Source organism: Gracilinanus agilis, chromosome 4 (genome assembly GCF_016433145.1).
Source record: "Gracilinanus agilis isolate LMUSP501 chromosome 4, AgileGrace, whole genome shotgun sequence".
Classification (NCBI taxonomy): domain Eukaryota; kingdom Metazoa; phylum Chordata; class Mammalia; order Didelphimorphia; family Didelphidae; genus Gracilinanus; species Gracilinanus agilis.
In genome coordinates this window covers 30,436,300-30,463,803 of record NC_058133.1, presented here as the reverse complement: position 1 = coordinate 30,463,803, position 27,504 = coordinate 30,436,300, and the positions used below count along the sequence as shown (strand labels likewise).

Below are 27,504 nucleotides of genomic sequence, written 5' to 3'. Positions count from 1 at the left end.
TCTTATTTCCTGCTTCCACACCTTTGTACAGGTTGGGCCCCTACACATCCCCTCCTTGCTTCCATCTCTGAAGAACCCTGGTGCTCTTCAAGGCTCCACTCAAGTCACCACCTCCTATTAGATTTATTTCTTGGTAGTCTATACCTGCCTCAGAATGGCTTTGTATCTTCTCTTCTGGATATGGGTTGCATCCCGGAGCCCAAGCGCCTGCCACATAGCACACAAAACTAATACATGTGTATTGAGTTGAGTTGAACTGAGACAAAATAGGGAAGTAGCCAGGCGGCTCAGTGGATTGAGAAATGGGAGGTCCTGGGTTCAAATCTGGTCTCAGACATTTCCTGCCTGTGTGACCCTGGCCAAGTCATTTTATTCCCATTGCCTAGCCCTTACCACTCGTCTGCCTTGGTACCAATACCCAGTGTTGATTCTAAGTTGGAAAGTAAGGGTCTTCTTTTTTTAATTAAAAGAAGAAGGAGAAATGAAATGCGTGACCTCTCTTATCTTGCTATCAGGTGTTCCTTGAGTCTTCCTTTAGGAGAGAGGTATAGAAAACAATCTATCCTATTTAAAAATGCCGAGTTTGAATCCTGCTTCAGATCTACTTATTGCTAGACATTGGGCAAGTCACTTAACTCTGTTTGCCTCAGCTTCCTCATCTGTAAAAAATCTGTAAAATGGACCCAATAGCATCTAAGATCCTTTCCAGCTTGAAATCTACAACCAATTACCCCACGTCTCTTTCTTTTCCTCCTATTCTCCCATTTCTTGTTTTTATTTCCTCCTCAAAGGTTCTGGTGGTGGCAGACAGTAGAAATTCTTCCAAAAGGGAAAGAACACTCCATCCCCCATTTGCCCAGTCAAAGGGATACCCCTTGCTTATAACAAATATAGGGGCTGCCACATAGTCCACAAGAATGAAAGGAACAGGCTGATTTCCAAGGTTCTTTAAAGTTTAACATTCCCTGCAGTCCCTGGAGTCGTCCGGGAAGTCTTTTTCTGCTTGTCTGGTGCCCTGGAAGGAACCCTGGCTTTGGGGTCAAAAAGCCTACGTCAGTCTCCCATGAGTCACTTATTTGCTGGGTGACTTTGGGCTACTTTCTTTCTCTATCTGGGCCTCAGGGTCTTAGCTACAAAGAGATGGAGAAGGGGGGCCACAGAGCATTCTCTGAGGGCCCTTCCAGCTCTGAGTTCTCTGTTTAGTCCCATTCTTTGCCTGAAGGAAAGGAAACGACCTCCCTGCTTTGAGGAAAACAAAGATCGGAGCTGAGAAGTCCTAGGGAAAACAGAGATCATCAGATCGCCTCTTCCCAGCCAGCCTCAAAAAAAAAAAAAAGACCCAACTTTGCCCAGAGGAAACTCAGAGCATCTGCCAGCGTCACCAGCAATTTGCTCACACAATAATTGTCCTGTGTCTGCTCTGAGGGGCCCTGAGAGAGCTTGGAGGGGCAGGAACAGGGGGCTGCCCAGGCTGCTCAGAACAGGCTTACATTAGCCTGTGGGACAGAACTTGGGCAGGGGCTCAGATTGGTACTTGGGGCAAGCCATCACTTCCTACCTTCGTGGCCTTGGCCAAGTCACAGAGCCTCTATTTCTCCTTCTATAAAAGAACAATGGCGATAAAACATTTCTAGAGAGGTTCTTGGCTCACAAAGCTCTATTCTCATAAAAGCCCTGGAAGGGAAGAAGTATGTTATCTAGCCCATTTTACAGAGGAGGAACTGAGGCTGCTCAGAAAATGAAGCAGTGTGCCCAAGGTCTCCTAGACCAGAAGTGGAAAGCTGTGGTTTCTCCTACCTTGGTCCTGGGGGCATGGGTTTTAAATTTGAGCTTCTAAACTTGTTAGCTGTGTGACCTTGGATAATTCACTTGAACATTAATCCCTCTGCTGAGAAAATGGGAATAGCTAACCTTGGCCAGCCTGGCTGCCTGTCTCCTTCACAAAGTCCCCGTGAGGATATGCTGATGTAAGGGCCATAGGACACTTTAGCAAGGCGAAGGTACTATAGAAATGTGGCCATGACTGAGAGGGGCTGAGGCCAAAATGGGAAGGAGAAAATCTCTTCTCTTCTTTTCTCTCCTCTTGTTTCTCTTCTATCTCAAGCCTAAGTCTGGAGAAGCCACTGACTGAAGGAAGGTATAGAGAGTGGGACACGGGAGCTTCTGCCCACACCTCTCTCTTGACTCCTCTCCAGGAGTTTACCCTATCCTTCGGGGCCCATTAAGAAACCTCCTCCTCTAAAAAGTCTTACCTTTCCTCTTTTTTAAAAAAACTCACCTTCTGTCTTAGAAAGAAATAGGCAACTAGGGTTAAGTGACTTACCCAGGGTCATACAGCTCAGAAGTGTTGGTTTTGAACCCAGTTTTGAACCCAAGATCTCCCATCTTCATGTCTTGTGCTCTATCCACTGAACCACCTAGCTGCCCCTTAAGAAGCCTTTTCATATTATTGAGCCCCACTCTCTCCCTTCAGGGATAGCTTCTGGATCTGTTAGGATCAATACAGCCTGGATCTGTAATTTCACTGATGTAGGAAACTCCCAGATGAATAGGTTTGTTTTACCAAAGTTGGTGAGCATCTTCTATTCAATTTTTAATCTTTCTAAAATCTAATTAAAATGTTTCCCACTTTCATATAAAAAGATTCCAAATTTTGGAAGAGTTTTGAGTCTTGAATTCTCTCCCTCCCTCAATTTATACTCTTAGAGAGCTTCCCAGATCACTGAGAGGTTAAGAGATTTGCTCAGGGACACACAGCTAGTTTGTCAGAGGTGGAACTCGGAACCAAGTTTCTCTGACCTCCAAAACAGGCCTCTGCTTCAGGATTTACCTATAAGGATTTATCCATCTATCTAGAATCTATCAGGATTTATCCATCAACTGATTGATCAATAAGTATTTATTAAATACCTACTGTGTGCCAGACACTAAGCTAGAGGGTAGGCTGGGATACAAGGAGTGTGCACATAAATAGCATTTAGAAGATACAGAGGAAGGAGGGACTAAACATTCTTAAAGTAGAAAGTTCTAGAAGCTGGAGGAAGGAGACCTGGAAAAGCCCTCCTGTTCCTTGTATAGGGGAAGACTTCATGTGTCTGAGAATGAAGACACAGGGGTCTCCGTAACCTCCTAGGAGGACCATGAGCTGTCCCACCTAAGGTCTGGCATCACTTCTTGTCCCACAGAGTCCATTTAAGAATCAGAGATTCTCAGAGCTGAGGTGGGCTTTTGAGGGCAACTAACTGAACCTTTCTCCCTCTGCAATCCCCTCTCCAGCTTCCCCAATAGGGAGCCCTTTAGCCTCTACTCAAACGCCTCCACTGTTCAGCAAGGAGCACACTCTCTCTAGCCCATCTCACTGTGGGACAGCTCTGATTATTAGAAAGTTCTTCATTTTTATTGAGCTGAAATCAACTTCCCTGTGACTCCCCCCTCCCTAGTCCTGTTCCCGCTTCTACCTTCTAAAGCCAATCAGAACCCCCTAAATCCCTTCCTTCTTGTCCTGCCAAGTCTTCTCTGTAGGTGAAACATTCCCAGGCCCTCCTCCTCCTCCTCCTCTTCCTCCAAGTCTCTAATGTCCATAAACTGCTATGAGACACAAAAGACACCAGAGGAGCTGAGGTCTTATTATTTAGAAATCCAGAGAAGCACTGCTGTTTAGCTTAGATATGGGAGCAGAGATTTGCTTCCCACAGCAGCCTGGCAAAGCTTCCCTGAAGTGTTGGAATTCTTAAGACAGACCACAAGATCCTAGTAACAGCTCCTAGATGTCTGTTGGCTTAGAGGTAACTAGGAAGTAGGTCTTGACTTCCTGGGACCTTAACAGTGATTATTGGTTCAGTACCAGCTTGATCTAGATGTAATTTGATCAGCTAGATTAGTTACCACGTTCTGACTACATTTGTCTAAAGCAATGGTTCCCAAACTTTTTTGGCCTACTGCCCCCTTTCCAGAAAAAAATATGACTTAATGCCCCCTGTCACATACTATCACCGCCTCCTTACAGTTATTCACCGCCCCCAAATGCACCTGTGGCCATCGCTGCTTCCCTGGATCACTACAGCACCCACCAGGGGGCGGTGGCGCCCACTTTGGGAATCACTGGTCTAAAGGATGTTGTCTTCAATAAAGTAAGTTATCAAACTCTTGAATAAGACTTAGAGGCTTGAAGATTAACTGGGTTTATTTGGGAACCTTGACTGAAAGGTAAAACTGGGAGATGGGAGAAAGGGAAGTAGGTGAACCCTAATGAATCTTGCCTAATAATTAATATAATATGCTAATATTTAAAATAAGGTTATCCTTGGTGCAGAGATCTAGGGATTTGAGAGTCTCCCTTGACTCTGAAACTGGTATAGATTCTGTTGATGCTGAGCCCAGGGACTATGAAGTCTCCCTGGGTCAGAGGCTATTGTTGCTTCTTGATGGTTCGATAAGATGTTCTTGTATGATAATAAAGCTCAGTGGCTTTATTAATACAAAGGTGATTGATATAGCTAGCAATATAAGTTTAAAGCCTGCCTGCCTACACCAATCTCTCTTCTCCTGGGGCCCTGATAGTAGACACCCTCCTGTCTCCCAACCCAAGAAGAAGAAGTGGTGCACCCCAATTTATACTCCTTTCTTAACTGTCAGATTGGCACATGGCCAGGGCTGCTTTGCCAGGTTCTGAGTTCTAAAGGGGAAAAGTGCTTTTTGTACCTATAGAAAATGGCTGACTATTTCTATAGATTACAAAACCTAACTCTAGCTGGAGGGACACTAGCTCATTGTATTGCAAGTAGTCTTTGTTATTAGCCTCCCAGTCCTTATCCACTGGACATGGGCTCGAGACCTTGCACCATCCCGATTGCCTTCATCCTGATGCTCTCTAGCATCTTCGAGGTACTTCCTGACAAAGGGCTCCTTGGTCTGAGCCCACACTCCGGATGTGGGCAGAGGACAGTGGGGCCATCACGGCCCTCATCCTGGACACTCTCTCTGTCTCTCACTGCAGACCAAATGAGATGAAATGATACCACAAAGCCCTTGCCTGACCTTCAGAGGCTGTCATGGCTAAATCTTCAAGAGGGTGGGAGTTTTTTCACTGCCATTTCACAGGACTGACATTATGGCTTGTGTTCTACTTAAACCCTGGGTCTTTTTAAAGAATCTTTTCTTTCTGTCTTAGAATCAATACTAAAGTATCCGTCCCAAGGCAAAAGAGCAGTAAAGGCTAGACATTTGGGGTTAAGTGACTTGTCCAGGGCCACTGAGCTAAGAAGTGGCCAACCAGCCCCCAGGTCTTTTATTTTTCCTTTCAAACTTCTCTCTAATCACCTCTCCCTCATTCTGTACCCGAGGATGAAATGACTGAGAGTTCTGGAGTCCATTATGTGGCCCTTGGATGGCAAACCATCTCTCTCCATGCTAGCTGTTATGGGTGAGACCCATATAAGATTTTAGGTGGAAGCCCAAGAGGGCATCAGAGCCACCAGTCCTAACTACCATGGGTCCTCCTGGTATGCTGGATGGGGAATAAGGAGACCTAAGTTTGAAATGTGGCTCCAACATTTACTGTTTGTCTGTCTCTCAGCAAGTTTCTCTCCCTCTTTGGACCTCAGTTTCCTCCTATGTAAAATGAGAAAATTGGACTGGATGAACTAATACCTTTAGAGAGCTTCTGTAAGTTTGTCAGAGATGAACCTTGAAAACAGGTACCTCTGGCTAAATTAGGCATTAAAGGTCCCTTCTAGCTCTCATGTATCCTAAGCTTCCCTTCTGCTGTAAATCCAGATCTTTTCTCAGAGCCTCAATTTCATCATCTGTAAAATGGGTTAAGGATTCTTGCCGGGCAAGAGAAGCCCCTCAGGGAACTTCTTCTCCCTCCCTCCTCTCCTCCCCAAGTAGTCGTTCCCCTCCCAGGCCACCAGGTTTTACCTGGGAAGTGTCATGGTTGAAGATGACGGCGTTGAGGTCCCCACAGTTGTAGTGCTTGATGAGGTCCTCGGTGGTGTAGGGGGCCTGCAGGCTGCCTGCCCTGAGGCTCTCGTGCTGGAGCAGGGTCTGATTCAGCGCAAACAGTACCTGGGGACCCAAAGAGTGGACAGTCAGTAGCCTGCACAGCCAGGCCGGAGGGAGCCGCAAGACCCTCCTAAGAGCCTTCCCACCTCATCTCCCTCCACTGCTCCATCACCCCTGTCAGAAAAATCTTCTTCATGTCTAGATCCCAGGAAATGTACCAAAAGGAAGCTCTGAGCCAGTTAGAGCAGAAAAAGCGCCAGCACGGGCTGATTCGGGACACAGAGGTCTTGCATCAATGACCAAGCAGGTCGTTTTGTTCCCTTGAGCCTCAGTTTCCTGCTCTGTCAGGTGGGGGAGACCCCCTCTAAGCTCTCTCCCTACAGGCTGTCCTGCAGGTCTCTTGGGGGAATGGATGCCAACACACTGGTGAGTTCTGACAGATCCTAGAAGCGTAAGGGGACGAGGGAGCCATTGCCGACTCCATTCGAACAATCCATGTGTGCGGGGAAGACGGCACACGATCCTGGGTAGAGTCAAGAAATGTCGGATAATTGTACAAACCAACCAACGGACAAAAAGCACAAATGAACAAATGAGCCCACAAAGGGGGCGATGGATGGACGAACAGACAGGTGGATGGAAACCACCCAAAGGAAGGCAGGAGACCTTCCTTGATTCTCCCACCCCCATTATCTTGTGTCTATTTCATATGCATTTCAATATGGCCCCACAAGCAGATGCTGCGTCTCTATTAGAACAGAAGGTCCTAAGGAGCATCTAGGTGGTTCAGTGGATAGAAAGCCAGGCCTGGAAATGGAGGACCTGGGTTCAAATCTGATCTCAGACACTTCCTAGCTGTGTGACCCTGGGCAAGTCACTTAGCTCTCCTAGCCCAGCCCTTACCACTCTTCTGCCTTGGAAGCAACACACAGTATTGATCCCAAGATGGAAGGTGAGGGTTAAAAAAAGGAGAAGGAGGAGGCTGCGAGGTCCCAGAGGGCAGAGGCTGACTGGCCTTCCTCTGTATCTCTAGCACCTAGCACAGGGTTTGGCACATAGTACTATGAAGCTGTTGTTCAGGCGTTTTCAACCATGTCTGACTCTTCGTGGCTGCATTTTGGGTTTTCTTAGTGAAGGTACTACAGCTGTTTGCCATCTCCTTCTCCAGCTCATTTTACAGATGAGGAAACAGAGGCCAGCAGGGTTGAGTGACTTGTCCAGGGTCACACAGCTAGTATTAAGTCTTTGTTGGTTATTGTCGATTGCCCTGATGAGCGGAAGACGGGCAGACACACGAAGGAATGAATGGAAAATGCCACCATGGAGGGATGTGGGTGGGAAACAAACACATGGGTGGACAGATCGTGAGCGGATGAATGAACAGACGGACATATGGACGTGTGCACGGATGAGTGGCCAGCCGGATGGATCACGCCCAAGCGAGTGGACAGTCAGAGGCTCGGATGGATGGACGGATGGGGGGATGAATGGACGAGCAGATGGACGGAGGGACCGCTGTAGCCGTGATGCTCCCCTTAATCCTTCCCAGCCACTCTCTCGCGGCAGGGAGGGCCTGCGCCCTGGAGAGTCCGGCCCGGCCCTGCCATGTGGGCCAAGGCAGGCCTGGCATGCTCCAGGCGTTCCTGCTCGGCCTGCCGGGCGCTGAAATCTCGGCCACAGCCAGCGAGGCGCTGCTTGTCTGCGGCAGCTTCCCGGTCACAGATGGGAAACAGCAGGAGAAGAGCCCAGGGAGGGCTCCATCCGGCTGATGGAGATGTTGCCCTGGAAACAGGCTCTCCAAGCGCGGCCCATGCAGGGGGAGAGCATCCGTCTCATGGACTCGCTAGAAGGGCTCGGCCCTCCCACGACCTGGGAGCAGAGGATTTAGAGAGCAAAGAGGCTCAGCGATCCCCTCGCCCAACTCCTTTGGCTCACAGATAGGTAAAGGAGGCCCCGAGGGGGCCCCGGCAGAGCTTCTGCTTGAACCCGGCTCCTTGGATGCCTGAAGCCCGACCCGAGCCTTCATGCTACCCGTTTGGCTACCCATTACCCACCGGAGGCCGCTCACTGACCAAGCTGGCCCAGGGTTAGGCCACCAGTCCCAAGCATATTCATTCAGCAAACACTTTTTTTATTGATTAATTAAGAAAATGTTTCCATGGTTCCGTGATTCATGTTCTCTCCTCCCTCCCCCCTCCCATAGCTGACATGCAATTCCACTGGGTTTCACATGTGTCATTGATCAAGGCCTATTTCCGTATTATTGATATTTCAACAAATACTTTTGAATCATTTACTCCAGGGCAGCTGGGTGGCTCAGTGGATAGAGAGCCAGGCCTGGAGACGGGAGGTCCTGGGTTCAAATCTGGCCTCAGACACTTCCCAGCTGTGTGACCCTGGGCAAGTCACATCCCCCCACTGCCCTTGCCGCTCTTCTGTCTCCGAACTGAGACTAAGACAGGAGGGAAGGTTTTTAAATCACTGACTTCTTTGCTGGCCTTGTGCTAGTGGGGGCACTTTGAGAAGCTGGTATTCCACTTGGGGGGGGGGTCGGGCAAGGAGAGGGTATGAGATGAACCTACACAAGGCAGCCACAGGATGCAGTGATACAGAGGAAGGGAGGATCTCCTGAGGAATGCTGGAGGAGAATCGGGAAAGGAGAGTTCCCTGGGAGTGAGAGAGGGAGGGCCAAGGGCAGTGGAAATCAGGGATGGCTTCATGGGGGCGGTGAAGAAACAGGAAGATCTCAGCAAACATATCTGTAGAGGTTTTTTAATCACTATCTTTTTAAAATATAATTTTATTTTTTTTTAATATTTTTCCATGGTTACATGCTTCATGTTCTCTCCTTCCCTTTAATTACTATCTTCAGAAAAAATACAAAAAACCCCTCACCTTCTGTCTCAGAATCAATCTAGCATATTGGTTCTAGGGCAGAAGAGCAGTCTGGGCTAGGCAATAGGGGTGAAGTGACTTGTCCAGGGTCACACAGCTAGGACGAGTCTGAGGCCACATTTGAACCCAGAACCACCCTCGTCTCTAGGCCTGGCTCTCCATCCACTGAGCCCCTTCGCCGCCCGCTCTGCCTTTGGTTTGTGCATCGCCTCCATTTCCGAAGATGTCCCATCTCCCTCCCATCCGTGGCAACTCATTCTTCATACTGGATTTGTTTTTTAAAGGAGGTCGAGAAAGCTCAGCAAACTCCCCCAAGGCTTCCCCCGGGTCCCACAGTGCCCCAGGCTTTAAACCGGGCCCCCACGGAACCCCGCGTGTAGCTCTCCCTGCCCAGGAACCCCAAGCTGGGACCCCGCCATCCTCCCCGCCCGTCCTCCATGGACTCAAGCGACATCCGAGAGCAGAGGACAGAGAGCGTGGCTTAGAACAGAGAGGGCAGAGCCGGGAGGGATCCCAGAACGGGGAACGTCAGAGCCGGGAGAACCCCGAACCCCAATGATCCTCAGCTTCACTGAGAGACCCAAGAGGGCGACAGAGGCAGAGCCGAGTCCAGTAACAGCTTCTCTTTCCTCCCCACTCAAGGCGCTGCACGCCCCCTTCATCGCCGTCTCGTCCCCCTTGGGCTGACTCAGAATTCATTCGTTCATTCCTTCTTTCATTCATTCATTCATTCATTCATTCATTCATTCATTCATTCCTATCTCCAGCCCTGGGGCTGCCAGAGACACTCAACACCCCGAAACTGGTAGGCCCCGCCTGTTTAAAATAACAAACTTTCCTGGGCTGTGGCCTCCACAGCTAACTCTAGGATAATGTTTATGTTAAGGATTTGACATGAACTAACAAATAAGGAAGGAAAAAACGCAGCCCACTCTGCTTTCCCCAGGCCCGTTTACAAGCTCAGGCTTGGAGGAGCTGACCACAGGTCCAGCCTCCAAACCTTTGCTGCTAGAGAAGGGCCGGCCCAACTTGGGGTGGAGGATTACCAAGGAGGTGGGGGGGTTCACCTGAGGAGTAGAGGACTGGGGGAGGCCCCCTGGGCAGGGGGGGCGGCATGGCAGAAAGGTGCATTGAGACTTAACACCAAGGAAAAAAAATTCCAACAGTCAGAGCTGTCCCAAAGTGCATTGAGTGAATAGGCTGCCTGGAGGTGAGTTCCCCATCACTGAAGGTATTTATAAAGTACTGAAGTCATGCATTGGCCAGGGGATTCTTGTTCCAGAAATGGGATGCATCCGATGGCCTCTGAGGTTCTTGTCGACTCTACATCTATGGGAGGATATTCTAATTCCTTTTTCCCTTATAATCCTGGCTCCTTCTTCCTGAGCCCTTTCAGGTTAATGAAACCCCTAAATGGCATAGTGCATAGAGTGCCAGACCTAGAGTCCAGGTCTGCGTTCAAATCTGGCCTCAGACATTTAATACTGTGTGATCCTGGACAAATCACTTCATTTTGTCTGCCTCAGTTTCCTCACCTGTAAAATGAGCTGGAGAAGGAAATGTTGAACTAATCCAGTATCTCTGCCAAAAAAAACCCAAATGGGGTCATGGAGAGTCAGACATAAGGACCTGAGATGAGATCTCGTGTTCTAAGACTTCTTCCAGCTCTGGCATCCCTGTTCTAAGCTCCCTCCCAGCTCTGACCTTCCCTGTTCTAAGCTCCCTCCCAGCTCTGACCTTCCCTGTTCTAAGCTCCCTTCCAGCTCTGACCTTCCCTGTTCTAAGCTCCCTCCCAGCTCTGACCTTCCCTGTTCTAAGCTCCCTCCCAGCTCTGACCTTCCCTGTTCTAAGCTCCCTCCCAGCTCTGACCTTCCCTGTTCTAAGCTCCCTCCCAGCTCTGACCTTCCCTGTTCTAAGCTCCCTCCCAGCTCTGACCTTCNGTTCTAAGCTCCCTCTCAGCTCTGACCTTCCCTGTTCTAAGCTCCCTCTCAGCTCTGACCTTCCCTGTTCTAAGCTCCCTCTCAGCTCTGACCTTCCCTGTTCTAAGCTCCCTCTCAGCTCTGACCTTCCCTGTTCTAAGCTCCCTTCCAGCTCTGACCTTCCCTGTTCTAAGCTCCCTCCCAGCTCTGACCTTCCCTGTTCTAAGCTCCCCCCAGCTCTATCGCTCTCTGCTCCAATATCCCTAGATGCTTGGCCTTCACTCTCTGTTCTCAGACCCCTCTTGGACCACGTGAGCCCTTTACCTCTGCCCAACACTGGGGCCTCTGGGTGCAGCCAGCTCAGGCCCCCCCTCACATCTGCCCTCCCAAACACCCCACACGCAGCCCCGAACCCCTGGGGAAAAAGGCATCAAGAGAAGCCTTCTGACGTCAGAGCCCTGAACGGCGAGGTGAAACGTGAGCCCACCGCCCGGCCCCTTCGACAAAGGCGGCAAACACAGGCTGCATATGATGGAAGCCGGCCTTCCCTCTGCGCAGGGTGAGTGACTTCCCAGGTCCTTCAGCCCTCAGCGGCCAGAGCCTGAATGGCCTCAGGACCTGCGGACTGCCCAGTGCCTTAGAGGAAGAGGAGACAGCTCTGTGAGTTTCCCACGTGCCACCTCCGTGCCCTTCCTCGTGGCGCCGGGGCTTCTCTCCATCACGAGGGCCACGGCGAGGGCAGGACGCCAGGTGTTCCGAGGAGCCGTTAGACGGGTGGCTCTGGGGAGGGGGCGCCGAGGCCGTTAGAGGGGTGGCTCTGGCTCCTCAGGAAGGTAGCTGGCCGGAGACAGCCTGGAGCCGTCACGCCAGGGTCTGGGCAGAATCCTTCACCAAGAAGACGGCCTTCGGGGGGTGCATGGGCTGAGGCTGGGGGCTCTGCCCAGCTGCCTCTGTGGCTCACGGGAACGTGAGGGGGCCCTTTAGCAGACACTCTGCCGTCGGCACAAAAAGGACCTTTGAGGCTGGGCCCTGATTTTACAGATGGGAACGCTGAGGCCCAGGGGATGACTTTGGGGGGAATGACTTGCCCAAGGTCACAAAGTGCCTCAGCAACAGCCACAGGACCAGAATCTTCTCCGCCTCAAGGCTCTTAGCGCCTCTGAACTCCTCCTCTTCAGCTCCCTCCCGTCAGACCTCTGCCTTGGGTTCCAAGGCTGCTTCTGAGGCTCCTGACTTAGGGCCGGGTCCTCCCTGTCTGCTTCCTAGTCTGTAAAGTGATCCCATTGAACTAGAGCCCTGCAGGGTCCCGGCGGGCCTCCTGCTTGGCCCAAGAACCCGGAGCCAGAGAGACGAGGAGCCGGGGAGGCGGGGAGGCAGCCGGGGAGGCGGGGAGAGGCCTTTCCCCTTGCCACGGGGCATCGATGGGGGCACCAGTGGCCCATGGCTGACCCTCTCTCCCTCGGTAAGCTGCCGCCAGCCAGAGCCCCAGGCCCGGAATTCCGCAGAGCCGCCATGCGTGCCTCAGGAAGTCCCCTTTGGCCTCGAGGCAGCAGACAGAGGGATGGCGTTTATGGGGGTTTCTCCAGTGTAAACGGCTTTGCCCGAGGGCTCTGGAATCCTGCCGGATGCCTCAAGTCCTCCGAAGCGTTTCAACCTTGGAAGCAGCAGCAGCAGGAGGGCGAGATGGAGAGAGCTGACTGGAGAAAAGGGATCTGGGTGCAAATTCTGCCACTGCCCAGGTGTGGGGACTGTAAAGGGAGAGAGAGAAGTGGGGAAAGGGCCATCCTAATGATCGTTGGTAAATAACGGGCAATGGGCAGTCACAGAGGAGCAGATGAAGAGAGCTGGAAGGACCTGAGTTCAAGTCTTGTCTCTGACCAGTCCTTAACCTCACAGCGACTAATTCTCAGGGACCAGACGGTGCTGATCTACACTGGCTTTTAGGGGAGTTTTCTTCCCTGTACCAAGGACACTGCAGGCCTGGATCGTAGCTATAATAACAGGAAATGGTAATTAGGTTTGAGCCAAAAGTACTTCAAGAGTTGCAAAAAGCTTGATAAGCATCGACTCATTTGATCCTCACTATAACTCCAAGAGGTGGGGCTGTTATTATCCCTATTTTACAGATGAAGAAATTGAGGCAGAAGGGAGTTAAGTGACTTGCCCAGGGTCATGGAGCAGGTAAATGTCCAAGGACTAGAACTGAGAACAAATCCAGTTCAGAAACTCCTAAGGGCTGGGAGGAGCAGTGAGGAAGCTCAGTGGTGAGTTGAAATCTGGTCTAAGACAGTTATTAGCTGTGTGACCCTGGGCAAGTCAACTAACCCTAACTGCCCCGCCCTGAAGTGCTCTTCTGTCTGGTAACCGATAGGCAGTATTGATTCTAAAATAAAAGGTAAGGGGTGTTTTTTAAAAGAGGAGAGAGACAGATAGTGACAAAGAGAGGAACAATAAATACAGAGTGGGGGAGGGAGAGAGGAGGGAGACACAGATAGAGAGGCAGAGACAGAGACAGAGAAAGACAGAGACAGATACAGAGGCAGAGACACAGAGACAGACGCAGAAATACAGAGACATAGGGAGAGAGGGGAGGGAGAGACAACAGAGATAGAAACAGACAGAGGCAGAAACAGAGTCAGAGAGAAACAGAGAGATGGAGAGACAGGGAGAGATAGAGAGACGGAGAGTCAGAAAGACAGAGAGAGAGAGGAGGAAGGAAGAGAGAGAGATGGAGAGAGAGAAGAGAGAGAGGAGAGAGATGGAGAGAGAGAAAACGACAGAGACACAGAGACAGACAGAAACAAAGTGGGAGAGGGAAGAGAGAGAGAGAGAGAGAGAGAGAGAGAGAGAGAGAGAATGCCTTTGGCTAAAATCTCCTTAAAGCTCCTTCTTCTGCTCACTAGGACATAAAACTGTGAAGCAGAACCCCTGGCTTCAGAGAGCTTTCCTGTTGGGTCATAGCCAGGATTCAAATCCAGGTCTTCTGACTCTAAATGCCAGGCTTTCTATGGGACACCAAGTGTCCTCAGCACAAGAGAAAAGAGGAAGGAGAAAAAGAGGGTAGAAATGGCATGAGGGATGGGGGGGGGGGGATGCTGGGAAGAGTCAACAAGAGAGCAGAGGGGCCAGAGGGAGGAGAAGAGAAACCCATTGATTAGATCCACGACAAACGCTTATTATGTAATCTCTCCTGGGTCCTCTCTAGCACAAGGCAGTCCTTCTACACTATCCCACTCAGCTCCCTCAGCAGCTTTTCTAAATCTTTTCATCCATGCTTAATCTTCCCAGGCTCCCCCTACTCCTATCTTAATGGTGGTGAATCCATTAAACATCGGCCCTTCTCCCTTCCTCCTCTGCTCTCACCTCTCCTCCCGTACCCCCCTCTCCTAGGAAGAGTCGATCCTTCCCTTTGCCAAGGCAAACTCTTCTACATTCACAAGTGAGCCCTTTCCACCACACTTTTCCAGCAGCAGATTGGTCCCTCTATCATCCATTCTTTCTCCCTTTTCTTCAGTCTCTCCCTTTCTACCGGCCGCTTCCTTCTTGCCTACCAACATCATTGTCCAGGTTGCTCCCACTGCTAAAAAGTAAAAACCCTTGATCTGACCATTCCTACTTTCATCTTCTATCTCTCCTCCACTACTAGGCTAATAAACTCCTTGAGAGAATCCTTTACACATTCAGTCTCTACTTCCCTTCCTCTCATTCTCATCTTAATTCTCCATAATCTGGCTTCTGACTTCAGCATTCGTTGGGGCTCCCCAGAGTTACCAGGGATTTCTTGGTTGCTAAATCTCATGGCATTTCTCAGTTCTCATCCTTCTTGACGTCTCCGCAGCCTTTGACATAATCAATGATCCTCCCCTTCAACAACATATTCGCCTTCTTCTGCTTGTCTGAGGGCTCTTATTCAGTCTCTTTGGATCATCTTCATCAATGTCATGCTCAGTGTTCCTGGGTGTTTCACCCACAGGGTTCTCCCCTGCTCTTTTCTCTTCCCTCTTTAAGACAACTTCCCTACTACTGCAGCATAAGAAATGAACAGGCCAAGTTTTTAAAAAAACTTGGGAAGAATTATATGGGATAATGAACAGTGAAATGAGTAGAACCAAGAAAATATTCTACACAGCTACAGAATTAATACCGGAAGAATAAATTGTGAATGTTACCTAGAGAGAGTAACTGAAAAGTAGACACATGAAAGACATAATTTGTATGACTATGTTCTATCTCCCAGGTGACATTTCTGTGATGTAGGAAGAGTAGGAAGGCCTAAGACATCTATGAATAAATTCTATTAATATTTTTTTTAAAGAAAGAAGAGGCAGCTGGGTGGCTCAGTGGATTAAGAGTCAGACCTAGAAATGAGAAGTCCTGAGTTCAAATCTGGCCTCAGACAATTCCTAGCTGAGTGACCCTGGGCAAGTCACTTAACCCCCATTGCCTACCCTTATCATTCTTTTTTCTTAGAACTATTGATTCGAAGAAGTTAAGAAAGAAATATCTTCCTTTACTTAGCATTTAAAGGTCTTCACAACTGGATCGCTTCCTACTTTTCTGGTCTTCTACCCTACTACCGTCCACCCAAGGATAATCTGGTTATGCTGATCAATAGCTTGCCATTGCTCCAATATTATGGTCCTTCCACCACTCGGTGCCATTTTATTGTCTCTCCTGGGAATGCTCTGCCTATCCCCGACCCCACTCCATCTCAGTTTTCCTGTCTTCTTTCCAGACCCAGCTTAGATCCTGCCTTCTGCAGGAGGACTCTTCATGTCTCCCCACCAACCATTAGTGCCTTCCCCATCAGCCTGGCTTCAATCATAGACCTTGTATTTATCTGGTTATTTGCTTGTCATCTCCTCCATTAAAGGGTGAGCTCTATGAGGGCAGGAGTGGTTTTTGCCTTTCTCCATGTCCCTGAAGCTTACCACAGTGCCTGGCACATAGTAGACAGTTTGTTGAGGGGCAGCAGGTAGCTCAGTAGATAGAGTGCCAGGCCTAGAAATGGAATGTCCTGGGTTCCAATCTAGCCTCAGACACTTCCTCGCTTGGGCAAGTCGCTTAAATCCAAGTTAAGAACCTAGCCTCTCTTCTGTTTTTAGAGCAGATACTAAGCAGGAGGTAAGGGTTTCAAAAATAAATAAGCATTTGTTGACTGATAGGTAGTTGGATGACACCCTGACCAGAGGCCATCCTGTCCACACCAATACTGAACAAGAACAGCTTCTACAACATATCCCAAAGGGGCCTCTGCTTGAAGACCTCTGAAGACAGGGAGCTCACTACCTTTGAGACTTTTATATGATGCTGAGTGTTAACAGCTTTGCAAGACATCCAACTCAAACCAGGCCCTTTTCATCTTCCCCTCATTGGTCCTGGTTCTGCCAAACAGAACACGCCAAATCCTTTACCTAATGAAATGTCTGAGTAACTGCCCCAGGCCCTTGCTGGGAACACTCTGAGGCAAGAAGGTGATACTCTGCTTCTGAAGAGTTTACGCTGTCTTTGGTGCAAACAACATCACTGCCACACAACACTACAAATATCTCAACAAGGCAATTTCTGGGGAGGGGGCCCAGGGCTAACACACCATTGCTCTGCTCTCCCCATCGTCTTCTCTAAGCTCATAAATCTTTCTGGTCCTTTCAGCTGGTGTTTACATGCTCTGGTCTCCAGTTTCTTGCCTCCTCTGGAGAAGCCCCAAGTGGTCACTGACGATGCGGCTCCCCAAAGTACGCCACATTATCTGTGAAATGGGGACAAATTACGCCAACCCTGATGGATTTTCAAGATTCTTGGGAAGCAAAGAAAGAAGCTAAGAAATGGGAATTGGCCATGAGCAGCAACATTGACAGGACTGTGAATCACCAATAATGGCTTTTTTTTTATCCTCTGGGCTGCGGAAGGGAGTCTGCCCACTTGGCTGGGCCACCGGAACCCAAGAGAGAACTCTTTTGATCTGGACTCCAGAGGGAGTGGGCCCATCCATGTGCCCGAGCCTGGGGTGGGCTGCTCTGCTGAGCCGTTTCCGATTGCAATGCCAACACCAGGGCTGGCTGGGGCAGCATCCCAGGACACCAAAGCATTCTGTCTCCTGGTACCTCCTGGGGGGAAAATCTGAAGACTAAAAAATGGGCCACAAAACCAACATTTTCCAAGATCCTATCAAGGAAGCCTTTATACTAGACAGGATGAATCCAGAGTCAGTTCTGGGATCACAAGAGGAAGGAGAAGAGGAGGGAATACGCTTTTATTTAATACCTACTAGAAGCCAGGCACTGTGCTAACCCTTTATAAATACTCTCTCATTTTATTCTCACAATACTGTGAGGTAGGGGTCATTATCCCCATTTTACAGTTGAGGGAATTGAGATATGGACAAAGGAAAAGAAGCCCACAGAATGTAAGGACAGTAGGGGACTTTAAAGGCCTTTGGGACTAACCTTCTTCCCTCCTCAGTCCCACCCCCAGGGTAGAAATCTTCTCTACTTCACCAGTGTCCAAGTTCTGCTTAAATACCTTCAGTGACGGAGAACTCACTACCTATGACATAGCACTTTCTATGATTTCTATGGTTTCCAAGGAGTTTTAGAAAACTACTGCCCTCCACCCATCTATTTGCCCTATGTATGAAGGTAAAATCTGCCTCCTTGTAACTCCCTCCCTTGGGGACAAACAGAACAAGTGTGATATCTGCCGTATGGCCTTCAGATATGTCAATATAGTTATACATTATTCCTGATTCATATATAACACAATTATTTATTTATTAAACCCTCGCCTTCTATCTTAGTATCAATATGATGTATTGGTTCCAAGGCAGAAGAGTGGTAAGGGTAGGCAATGGGGGTGAAGTGACTTGCCCAGGGTCACACAGATAGGAAGTGTCTGAGGCCAGATTTGAACCCAGGACCTCCCATTTCTAGACCTGGCTCTCTAAACACTGAACTATCCAGATGCTCCCTTATAACATAGTTTTAAGCCCTCCTGCCATGACAGTCATGCTCTGCAAACCCCTGACATTTTATCAATGCCCGTCCTAAAATGTGACACCCAGAAAATTGAGCATGACACCACCGATGTGGCCTGAACAGTGCTGAGGATGATGGAACCAGCTCTGGAGAGCTGAACTTCTTGTCTCTTTTCTTGTTTTCTAAGACAGAACTGGCCATCCCTACAGTCTGACTGAGATGGACTGAAGGACTGATTCAGCATCTTCTCTATCCATTTGCATGATATCATCTACACCAAGGCTATTCTCCATCCACTTGACTTTTCCTGGGTAGGATTCATGGGCCCCTGAGTCATCAGTGACATTCTCTGTTCCATGCTCCAAGCTCCCTCCTGGCTCCTCTGACATTCATTGTTTTAAGGTCTTTCCAAGCTCTGACATCTCCTGTTCCAAGACCCCTCCAGAGCTGGCATTCTGCTCTCAGGCTCTTCTCAGCTCTGACATTCTCTGTTCTCTGACATCTCCTATTCTAAGGTTCCTGCCAGATCTGTCATTCTCTGTTCTGTATCATTAGGTCCCTCAAAGCTCTGGCATTCTCTCTTCTAAGGTTCCTCCCAACTCTGACATTCCCTGTTCTAAGGTCCTTCCAAGCTCTGACATTCCCTGTTCTAAGATCCTTCCAAGCTCTGACATCTCCTGTTCTAAGGTTCCTGCCAGATCTGTCATTCTCTGTTCTGTATCATTAGGTCCCTCAAAGCTCTGGCACTCTCTGTTCTAAGGTTTCTCCCAACTCTGACATTCCCTGTTCTAAGGTCCTTCCAAGCTCTGACATCTCCTGTTCTAAGGTTCCTGCCAGATCTGTCATTCTCTGTTTTCAGGCTCCTCTTAGCTGTGACATTCTATGTTCTAAGGTTCCTCCCAGCTCTGACATTCCCTGTTCTAAGGTCCTTCCAAGCTCTGACATCTCCTGTTCTAGGGTTCCTGCCAGATCTGTCATTCTCTGTTTTCAGGCTCCTCTTAGCTGTGACATTCTCTGTCCTAAGATCCTTCCAAGTTCCAACATCTCCTTTTTTAAGGTCCTTCCAAGCTCTGACATCTCCTGTTCTAAGGTCCCTGCCGGATCTGCCATTCTCTGTTCTCTGTCTCTTCTCAGCTCTGACATTCTCTGTTCTGTATTATTGGGTTCCTTCCAGCTCTGGCATTCCATGCTCCTGTTTTCCAAGGTTCCCATCCCCTCTAGACCCTCTGGACGTCTGGACCGGCCTTTCTCGGCAGAAAGGAAGGAAGGGTTCTGCCTCCTTGGGGGCTGAGCTAGCCTCTCTCCGCTGTGGAGCCCCTTCCAAGAGAAGGCAGGTGGGAGGGAGCAGGGGAGCCCAGGCCTCCATCCCGGTCAGTACCCCGTGGCCTTTGAAGGGGATCAGGTTCTCCCACAAACATAATTGAACTCAAATAGGAGAGAGAAAAGGCTTTTGTTCTCTCCTTTACAGCATCAAAAAATATGTAACAAATTAGCCGTTTATGAGGTAAGAGAAGCTGAAGGGGGGGCTGGGGAGGAGAGCCCGTGCACCCCCTCGGCAGCCACAATTGGGCCTCTGACAGCCGTGTTTGTAGTTCATATCAGGTTTTCAAGAAAGCCTCAAGGGACAACTGGGAGCAGCCTGGAGCCGGCCCTGCCTAAAAACCAGGGCAGAGCGAACAGAATGAAGCAGGAATTCACACATGTTTTCTTCCCTGCTCAGGCCTCCAGCAAAACCAACAGCCCAAGGTCAGGACGGAGGAGTGTCTATGAAAAGGATCTGGGGGTCTTAGGAGGCTGCCAGCTCAAGAGGCGCCAACAGTGAGATCTGGTAGCAAAAAAAAAAAAAAAAAGTCTGGCACTGTGGACAAAGCTTGGGACTTCAGGAAGACCTAAATTTAAATTCTACCACTGATGCTTGCCAATGGTGTGACCCTGTCTGCCTCAGTTTCCTCATCTGTAAAATGGGAGTCATAATCGACGATACCTCACAGCATTATTACGCAGCACCAATAGACTGAGATAACTTGTGTAGAGGGGTTTTCAAACCTAAAAGAGGCTATAAAAATGCTAGAGATGATGCCGATACCCCAGCCGCGGCTGCTGCTAAAATAAATAGCCTTCAAGGAAATCCACGTCACTCCCAGCTCCTAGTCTTTTCCTGTGGCATAAAGCTCTTTTCAGCTCCAAATCCTATGAAGTAAAGAATGAGGGCTTCTATGACTTCCTTCACAGTGTGGTGGAAAGAGTCAGAGGATCTGAATTTAAATCTGAGTTCCTCCACCTTGTTGCCTGTGAGACCTTGGGCAAGTCACTTAACATCTTAACCTCAATTCTGTTGTTGGTAAAATGAGATAGCGGGGCTGGCTGCCTTGTCAGGTTCCTTCCAGCTCTGAATCTTAGATAATCCTTAATTTCAACCCTGAATACCTCCTGGTCTTCCAGACTAGGTTAGATCCAGAGGAAGATGAGGAGCCCAGTGAGGTTCCATTGGGTTCTGGGATAATTTGAAAGTTTGGAGGGAGATCCCAGAGCCCCACTGGGCATCGTGAGCTGGACCATAAGGTTTCCTTGGCAAGGACACTGGAGTCGTTTGCTATTTCCTCCTCCTTTCTGGAACTTAAAGGGAGGAGGGAGAGGTGGAGGACAGGGTGGCCATGACAGACAGCGGCGTCTTAGCCCAATCTTTTAAAATTCTGTCTTAGAACTGGGTTCCTCTCAGGCTACCCATCACCCTTTTGGAATGCCCTCCTTTCCTCGTCTCCAAAACCTCCTGGATCGTCCCTTGAGACCCGGCTCAAGTGTCTGCTGCTGCCTGGACTGCTCCAGCACACACTGATGTCTGCTTTCTGAGAAGACACAGACAGGATGGGCCAGAGTAAAGTCAAGGTCAGGCTTTTTGAGTTAAGTGAGACTTTAACCACCATCTAGTTCTACTTATTCAGGGGGAAACTGAGGCCTCAAGAAACAAAAGGACTAGCCCGGGGTTGTGCCCAGTGACCACCATGATTCTTCTCCAAGCTTTAGGTCTGGGCAGTTTTTCTTTGTAAAAATAGAATCATTACATCTAAGAGCTGGACTGTCCCTCAGGGGTCATCTTGTTAACCCTCTCCTTAGTGTAGGAATGCCCTTGGCTGCACGGCTTCCTGGTCTCTCTTGATAGTCCATCTTCCCTTTCTGCTCTTAGTCTGCTAGATTCCTGCCGCCGTGTCTTTCCCCAGATAATAACAGTTCAACACTTTCTGGGTTTAGTCCAAGCCTTAGGGAGACGTTGGGTTGAAATGGGGAGGGACCTAGAGAGGAAGTTCCTTATCAGTGAGTCCTCTGAGCATCTGGTCCTCACGCTGGCCAAGCTCCATGGACCAGCCTCAGAATAAACAACTCTTAGTCACTCTGATACATCAAAGCATGGACGATAGAGCCCTGGATGGGCTTGAAGTCAGATGACTTGAATTTCTATTTCAATTCCACCTCATCCTGATCCTTGCTGGGGGCTCATAGCATATAGTCCTTGCTGGGCAAGTCATTCACCTCTCCTAGCCTCAGTTTTCTTGTCTGTAAAATGAAGGGTATTGGATCAGAATAAGACTTTTTCATCTTTATTATGTCCTGGACCCCTTCGATACAGACTGGTGAAGCTTATGGATGGACTCCTTCTCAGAAAGATGTTTTTAAAAGTATAAAGTCAAATACAAAAGATTGCAAAAGAAACCAACTTTGTGGAAATAGAATTATCTATCTATCCATCTATCCATTTTCCTATCTAGCTAGCTAGCTATCCATCTATTCATCATCCATCCATCCACCTATCAATCTAATATCTACCTATCTATCTATCCATCTGTCCATTTTTCCATCCATCCATCCATCCATCCATCCATCTATCCACCTATCCAGCCATCCATCTATCTATCTCTATCTATCTACCTATCTATCCATTTTTCCATCTATCCATCCATCCATCCATCCATCCATCCACCCACCTATCCATCTACCATCCATCTACCTCTCTATCCTATCCATTTTCCATCTATCTACCTATCCATCTATCTATCTATCCATTTTTCCATCCATCCATCCATCCATCCATCCATCCATCTATCTATCTATCTATCTATCTATCTATCTATCTATCTATCTATCTATCTATCTATCTATCTATCTATCTAATCTATCTATCATCTATCTATCTACCCAAGTTCATGGCTCTCAGGTTAAGAATCCCTGGTTTAGACAGTCTCTCAGGTCTCTTAATTTGTATGTGTGATCTGGGGTCAAGTATTCTGGATTCTGATTTTATCACCTGTGTGGCAGACAGACTAAGGAGCACTGACTTCACACCCTCTGCCCTAGATCCTGCCATCACTGTGGAAGCAGAAGGGAAGGCCACTGGTTTGGTTTGAATTTTTAATTTTCTTCTTTTTTGTGACTCCCCTCAGTGATCTTGAGCAAGTTCCCCCTCCTCTCCCTCCCTCCCTCTACTGTCCTATTTCTCTGACTCTATTTCTGTGTCCATTCCTCTGTCTCTGTCTCTATGTATCTTTGTCTCTCCCCTTTCTGTCTCACTTTTGCTGTCTCTCTTTCTATTTCTCAACTATAGAATTGAAGGAGGGGGTTACTATGAGGTCTCCCAGGTTTTCTATTTTTTTTTTCCTGTGGCACAAAGTCTCTTTCAGCTTCAAATCCTATGAAATAAGAATTGAGGGCTTCTACGTCTTCCTTCTCAGTGGGGTGGAAAGAGTCAGAGGATCTGAATTCAAATCCTGGCTCCTTCACTTGTTGCCTATGAGACCTTGGGCAAGTCACTTAACATCTTAACCTCCGTTCTGCTGTTGGTAAATTAAGAGAGCAGAGCAAGCTGACTTGTCAGGTTCCTTCCAGCTCTGAATCTTAGCTTTTTGGATCTAATCCTTTATTCCCACCCAGAATGCCTCCTTCATTTGGTCTGACATCTGTGTCTCCCTCTCTGAATCGCTCCTACATAATCTGTCCTGAAAACTTACCAGTCCCCTTGGACCCATTCCCCTGCTCCCCATCCAAGGCCCAGTTTGACTTGATCTTACAGTGAGAAAGCGGGTTCAGCCCAGAGCCCAGGCCAAGGAAACCTCCTCGGGGATATGGGATGCCAGTAGTGGGGGGAAGCTCAGACCACTTCCTAAGCCTTGTTAAATAGGAATTCATCACAGCCAGAGGGAGGGTCTGTAGCTTTATACAGAAGCTCACAAACGCTCCAGAAAGGAGACAGAGTCACAGCCAGATTTGGTGTAAACCCCACCCAGGAGGGAGATGTCAGCCAAGTGACAGAAAGTAATTGTGGTGGTCCCAGGGGCCCTTGGGCTGGGCCCAGGCAGCTCAAGCAGGTTGAAGAGAGTTGGCTTTTGGCAAATCTGATTAAGTAGTCATGGGTCACTCCTGACTGGTACCAACCTTCTTCACAGAAAAATGCTATTTCAGAGAGAGGTTCCAAATCACCCTTAAAACAAAGGAGCATAAAAGGCCCCTTTCCTACTATTGTCCTGTCCGAATGGTTATTATTGTGATTTTAGCTATTGTTTTCATCCTTACCATCATTATTATTAGGATCAAAATAAACAATATACAGAAAATATTCTGTAACATTTAAGTGCTACATAATTGCTAGTTATTATTATTATAAATTAATAATTTTTAAATCCTTACCTTCCATCTTAAGATCAGTACTATATATTGGTTCCAAGGCAGAAGAGTAGTAAGAGCTAGGCAACCAGGGTTAAGTGACTTGCCCAGGGTCACACAACTAGGAAGTATCTGAGGCTGAATTTGAATCCAGGACCTCCTATCTCTAGATCAAGCTCTCCATCCTGTCAATTGGGTTTCTTTTGGAACCCCAATTTTGCCCCTATCCCCTGAGAACTCACCAGAGGGAAATCCCAGCCTCACCTATTTCAGACTGAACAATAGACCTTAAGATACTTAATGGTCCCAGTGGGTGGGACTAGCAGACCTAATTAAATGTTAAGTACCCTTTTTGTCCTAATAGTTTCTCCCATTCTATCAAAGTTCTCTCCCAGGTAGCCCAGCTCTTGGCTGGACCTTTCCTTTTTGTATCCATTGTAAAGCATCAACTCTCCCTGATAATCCTGTCTTGGACATCTATCTTCCTTGTAGCCATGGTAATGCCAATCAATCATACTTTCCTGTCCTTAGTTCCCCCAAATGGCATATAAGTTCCCCAAGTTCTATTGTTCTTTGGAAAATCTTCTAGCACCTCCATCCTCCCAGAGATACTGTCCCCAGAGACCCAGGGTTTTGACTCTGTAGTTTTTGGTGCTTGGCTCTGTGATGGTGGCCGATTATTGGAACTATCTCTTTCCTGATTAAAGACTTGGTTTTATCTGACTACTTTAGTAGTTCTGTGTTTTTCCAAGTTGACAATCCACTGAGCCACTTAGCTGCACCCTAGTTATTATTTAGGAAAGAGTTTCCAATTAGTCTTTGAACAGAAAAAACAACTTTTTCCTTACTATTCTTGTACTAGAATTATTATTGTTATTATTTCATTTTCCTCATCATTATTATAATTAGTAGTTTCAAATGAGATAAATACCTAAAGTACTTTGCAAATCTTAAAACATTACATCAGTAATCAGGGGGGCTGCTCCCTTCCCTACCCCCACACACGCCTGAAGACATTTCTCCCATCACCTGCCCCTCTGCCCAACAGTCCAGTGGGGAGTGCTTCTTCCTTCCCCTGTCTGGGGTAAGAGAGCAACTCACATGTGGCCTGAGGATTGCAGTTTGGGCACTCAGTCTCTAAAAGGTTCGCCATCTCTGCTTTTTCAATTCACTTTCCTGCTATTTACACACAGACACACAGACACAGACACACACACACACTCTCTCTCTCTCTCTCTCTCTCTCTCTCTCTCTCTCTCTCTCTCTCTCTCTCCCTCCATCTCTCTCTCTCTCTCTCTCTCTGTCTCTTATTTGTTTATTTTTTTGTTTGTTTATTATTTTTTTAACTTTTACCTTCTGGCTTAAACTGAATACTGTGGATTGGTTGCAAGGCAAAAGAGCTTTAAGGGCTAGGCAATGGGAGTTAAGTGACTTGCCCAGGGTCACATAGCTCAGAAGCTAGATTAGAATCCAGAATCCCCCATCTCTGGGCCCAGCTCTCAATGCACTGAGCCACCTAGCTGTCCCCTATAATCTTTTATATTAAATGTTCTCTGGACTATTGCACAAGTGGAAAAATGCCTCTTTTTTTGAGTTATCTTCAAAGAAAGAATCTCAGGACAATTCTGGGAGAGCAGACAGGATGATGGGGATGGCATCATATATATTCATATGGCTTCAATTTCTTTGATTTTTCTGCTAATTCTTTAATATTTTGGATCTTTTATTCCATGAAGCAAGAAGTTTGGGAGATGTGGATACAGATTAGGAGCATTATTCTGAAATTTTTACAGACCAACATTCTGTTGGAGTGATTCTGGACAACAATTTGGTCTGTGATGATGGTATGGTTCCAGATCCAGTGTATTGGTTGAATTTTCAAGTATGTTTTAAGGTCTGTTTTTATAAACTGGGGATTTGTTATCTGTTCACAAAAGATAATGATGTTCAATATCTAATTCTAGCTACCATGTCCTACCTTGCTGGGTATTCTATAGGTGTTAACTCTTTAGACTGCACTGATACATAACACAATTTCTATGCATAATCTGTATCAATCAATAAGTGATCCAGTTCTGAATTGCCATCACAAACCCTTCCATTTCTTTCATCAAATCTGCCCAACTCAGCCATTTGTTCGATGCTTCGTTGTTGATGTATTGGTTAAGTTCATGTGGATGTCACCCACCGAGGGCTTTTGGATTCCACTCTTGGATCCTAGCCATTTCACAAGCTCCATCTGGAAGTAAACCTCTTTCAGTTCCATGCTGCAAATCCAATGGAGTGGACCAATGATCAGCTTTGACTGTTGCTCAGTGAAATGATGCCTATTTGTTCCAAAAATCTTTCTGCAAGTTTTTAGCCTGTTTATCACATGCTCAGGACTTGGAATCAAGAGGATTTGGGTTTGCTTAGATGTGGAGAGAAATATAACAGACCCTACCTACAAGGAAATTACATTTAAGTCAGGAGAATATATGCACTCAGGTAAGTGGTCAAGAGGAGTGAACAGAGTGCCATAGCAGAAAGAAGCTAGACTTTGGATTCAGAGGACCTAAGTTCAATTTCTACCTGCATGAGTTTGGACAAGTCATTTAATTTCCCTAAGCCTCAGTTTCCTCATTTATAAAATGGGGAGTTTGGACTAAATGGCCTCTGAGACCCTACCCAACCTTAGTCTTTCATAGAAACTTTGAGGCAGGGGAGATCTGCTTAGCTGGCCTTGCAGGGAGAGTGGAAAAGACTTCTTGGACAAGGGTGCATCAAAGAATGGAAAGGAAGAGATAGTGGGAGGCAGGAAGGGAAGAGGACAGAAGTGGAACTTATGGGAGAGGCAGAACCAGGTTCAGAATCTCCTTCAAGGGAAACAAGCTAGAAGCATCTCAGGACCAGCTCCCTGGGCTGTAGATGGCTGGCTTCTTTTATTGGCTTTGGGCTGGTTAGTTGGTGCTAAAGCCCTTTTGAAGAACCCAAGCCAATGTCTTTGATTCAATTCAGGGGCTTTGGACTACAATTCATACCAGGTTGAATTGGCTGAAGGAACTGGGGATCTTTAATCTGGAGAAAAGGAGGCATGAGATCTGTCTTTTGTATAATTTTTGTTAAATTCAAGATTAAAAAAAATTTTTAGAGTAATTTCAGGAAAAGAAGCTCACTAACTCTCCAAATCAAGAAAGTGAACTGTTTGGAGAAGGCGCTATAAAGATGCCTGCAGAAAACACACACTGCATCAAAAGATCCAGAATGAACTTTGGGATGTAGTGAAATAAACTGAGGGGGGTTGAACACATTTACTCTAAATGTAAACTCTTATGGGATTTATTAATTTATTAATTATTAATTAGGGATTGCCCCCAATTGGCTTTTTGTCAATGTACCTACCAACCATTGGTTTTGCTTTCTTTCCCTTTTATTTCCCTCATATCCCCAAATGATTATAATTTCCCCTTAGAAAGTGCAATACTGTATGCACCTCTAGTAAGAGACCTTTAGAGATATAAGCTGATTGTTTGAAATGATTCATTGGGGAGACTAGGAATGTAAATCTGGGAGATTTCAACATGCTCCTCTCCCAAAGAATCACAGGGGGGATTGTGTAGATAGAATTTACTCCCCAAAGTTCATCTGACCCAGTTCGTCTTACCCAGTATCCCATTTGCGTGCTTACACTGTGTGAACGCTGGTGAATGGATGGCCTTGAACACAGGTGTGTGGAGGGGACAGAGGATAAAAGTTTTGGGGTGGCACCGCCCCCTCTCTCTCTTTTCCAGTACGCCACTGGGGATCCTGGCTGAGAGCCAGGCAGTGGTCAGTTAAGTTAGATTAGGCTTTAATCTGCTTTCTCTATCTTTAGTGATTATTAATAAAACTCGATGGAAATTAAGAACCTGGAGTTATTGTTATTAATGTTAATATAAATTTTTACACTTCAAAGCATGCAAAGGGCTGTCATTTGGAAGTCAGGTTAGACTTGTTCTGTTTGATCCCAGGTAGAAAAATAGGAAGGATGAAGAAATAGGAAGTTGAAGAGGTAAATGTGACCATGGTAGGACTCAAGTAGG

General features: G+C 47.4%; 1 protein-coding gene across 1 annotated transcript in view; it reads right to left on the bottom strand.

Annotated features, from left to right (window-relative positions):
• TRABD2B (TraB domain containing 2B) overlaps positions 1–27,504 on the bottom strand; it is a 224,249-nt gene that overhangs the window by 51,417 nt on the left and 145,328 nt on the right. The window contains exon 3 of the mRNA XM_044674815.1: positions 5,920–6,066. Coding sequence (XP_044530750.1) covers positions 5,920–6,066 — 147 coding nt within the window. The remainder of the gene's footprint in view (positions 1–5,919; positions 6,067–27,504) is intronic.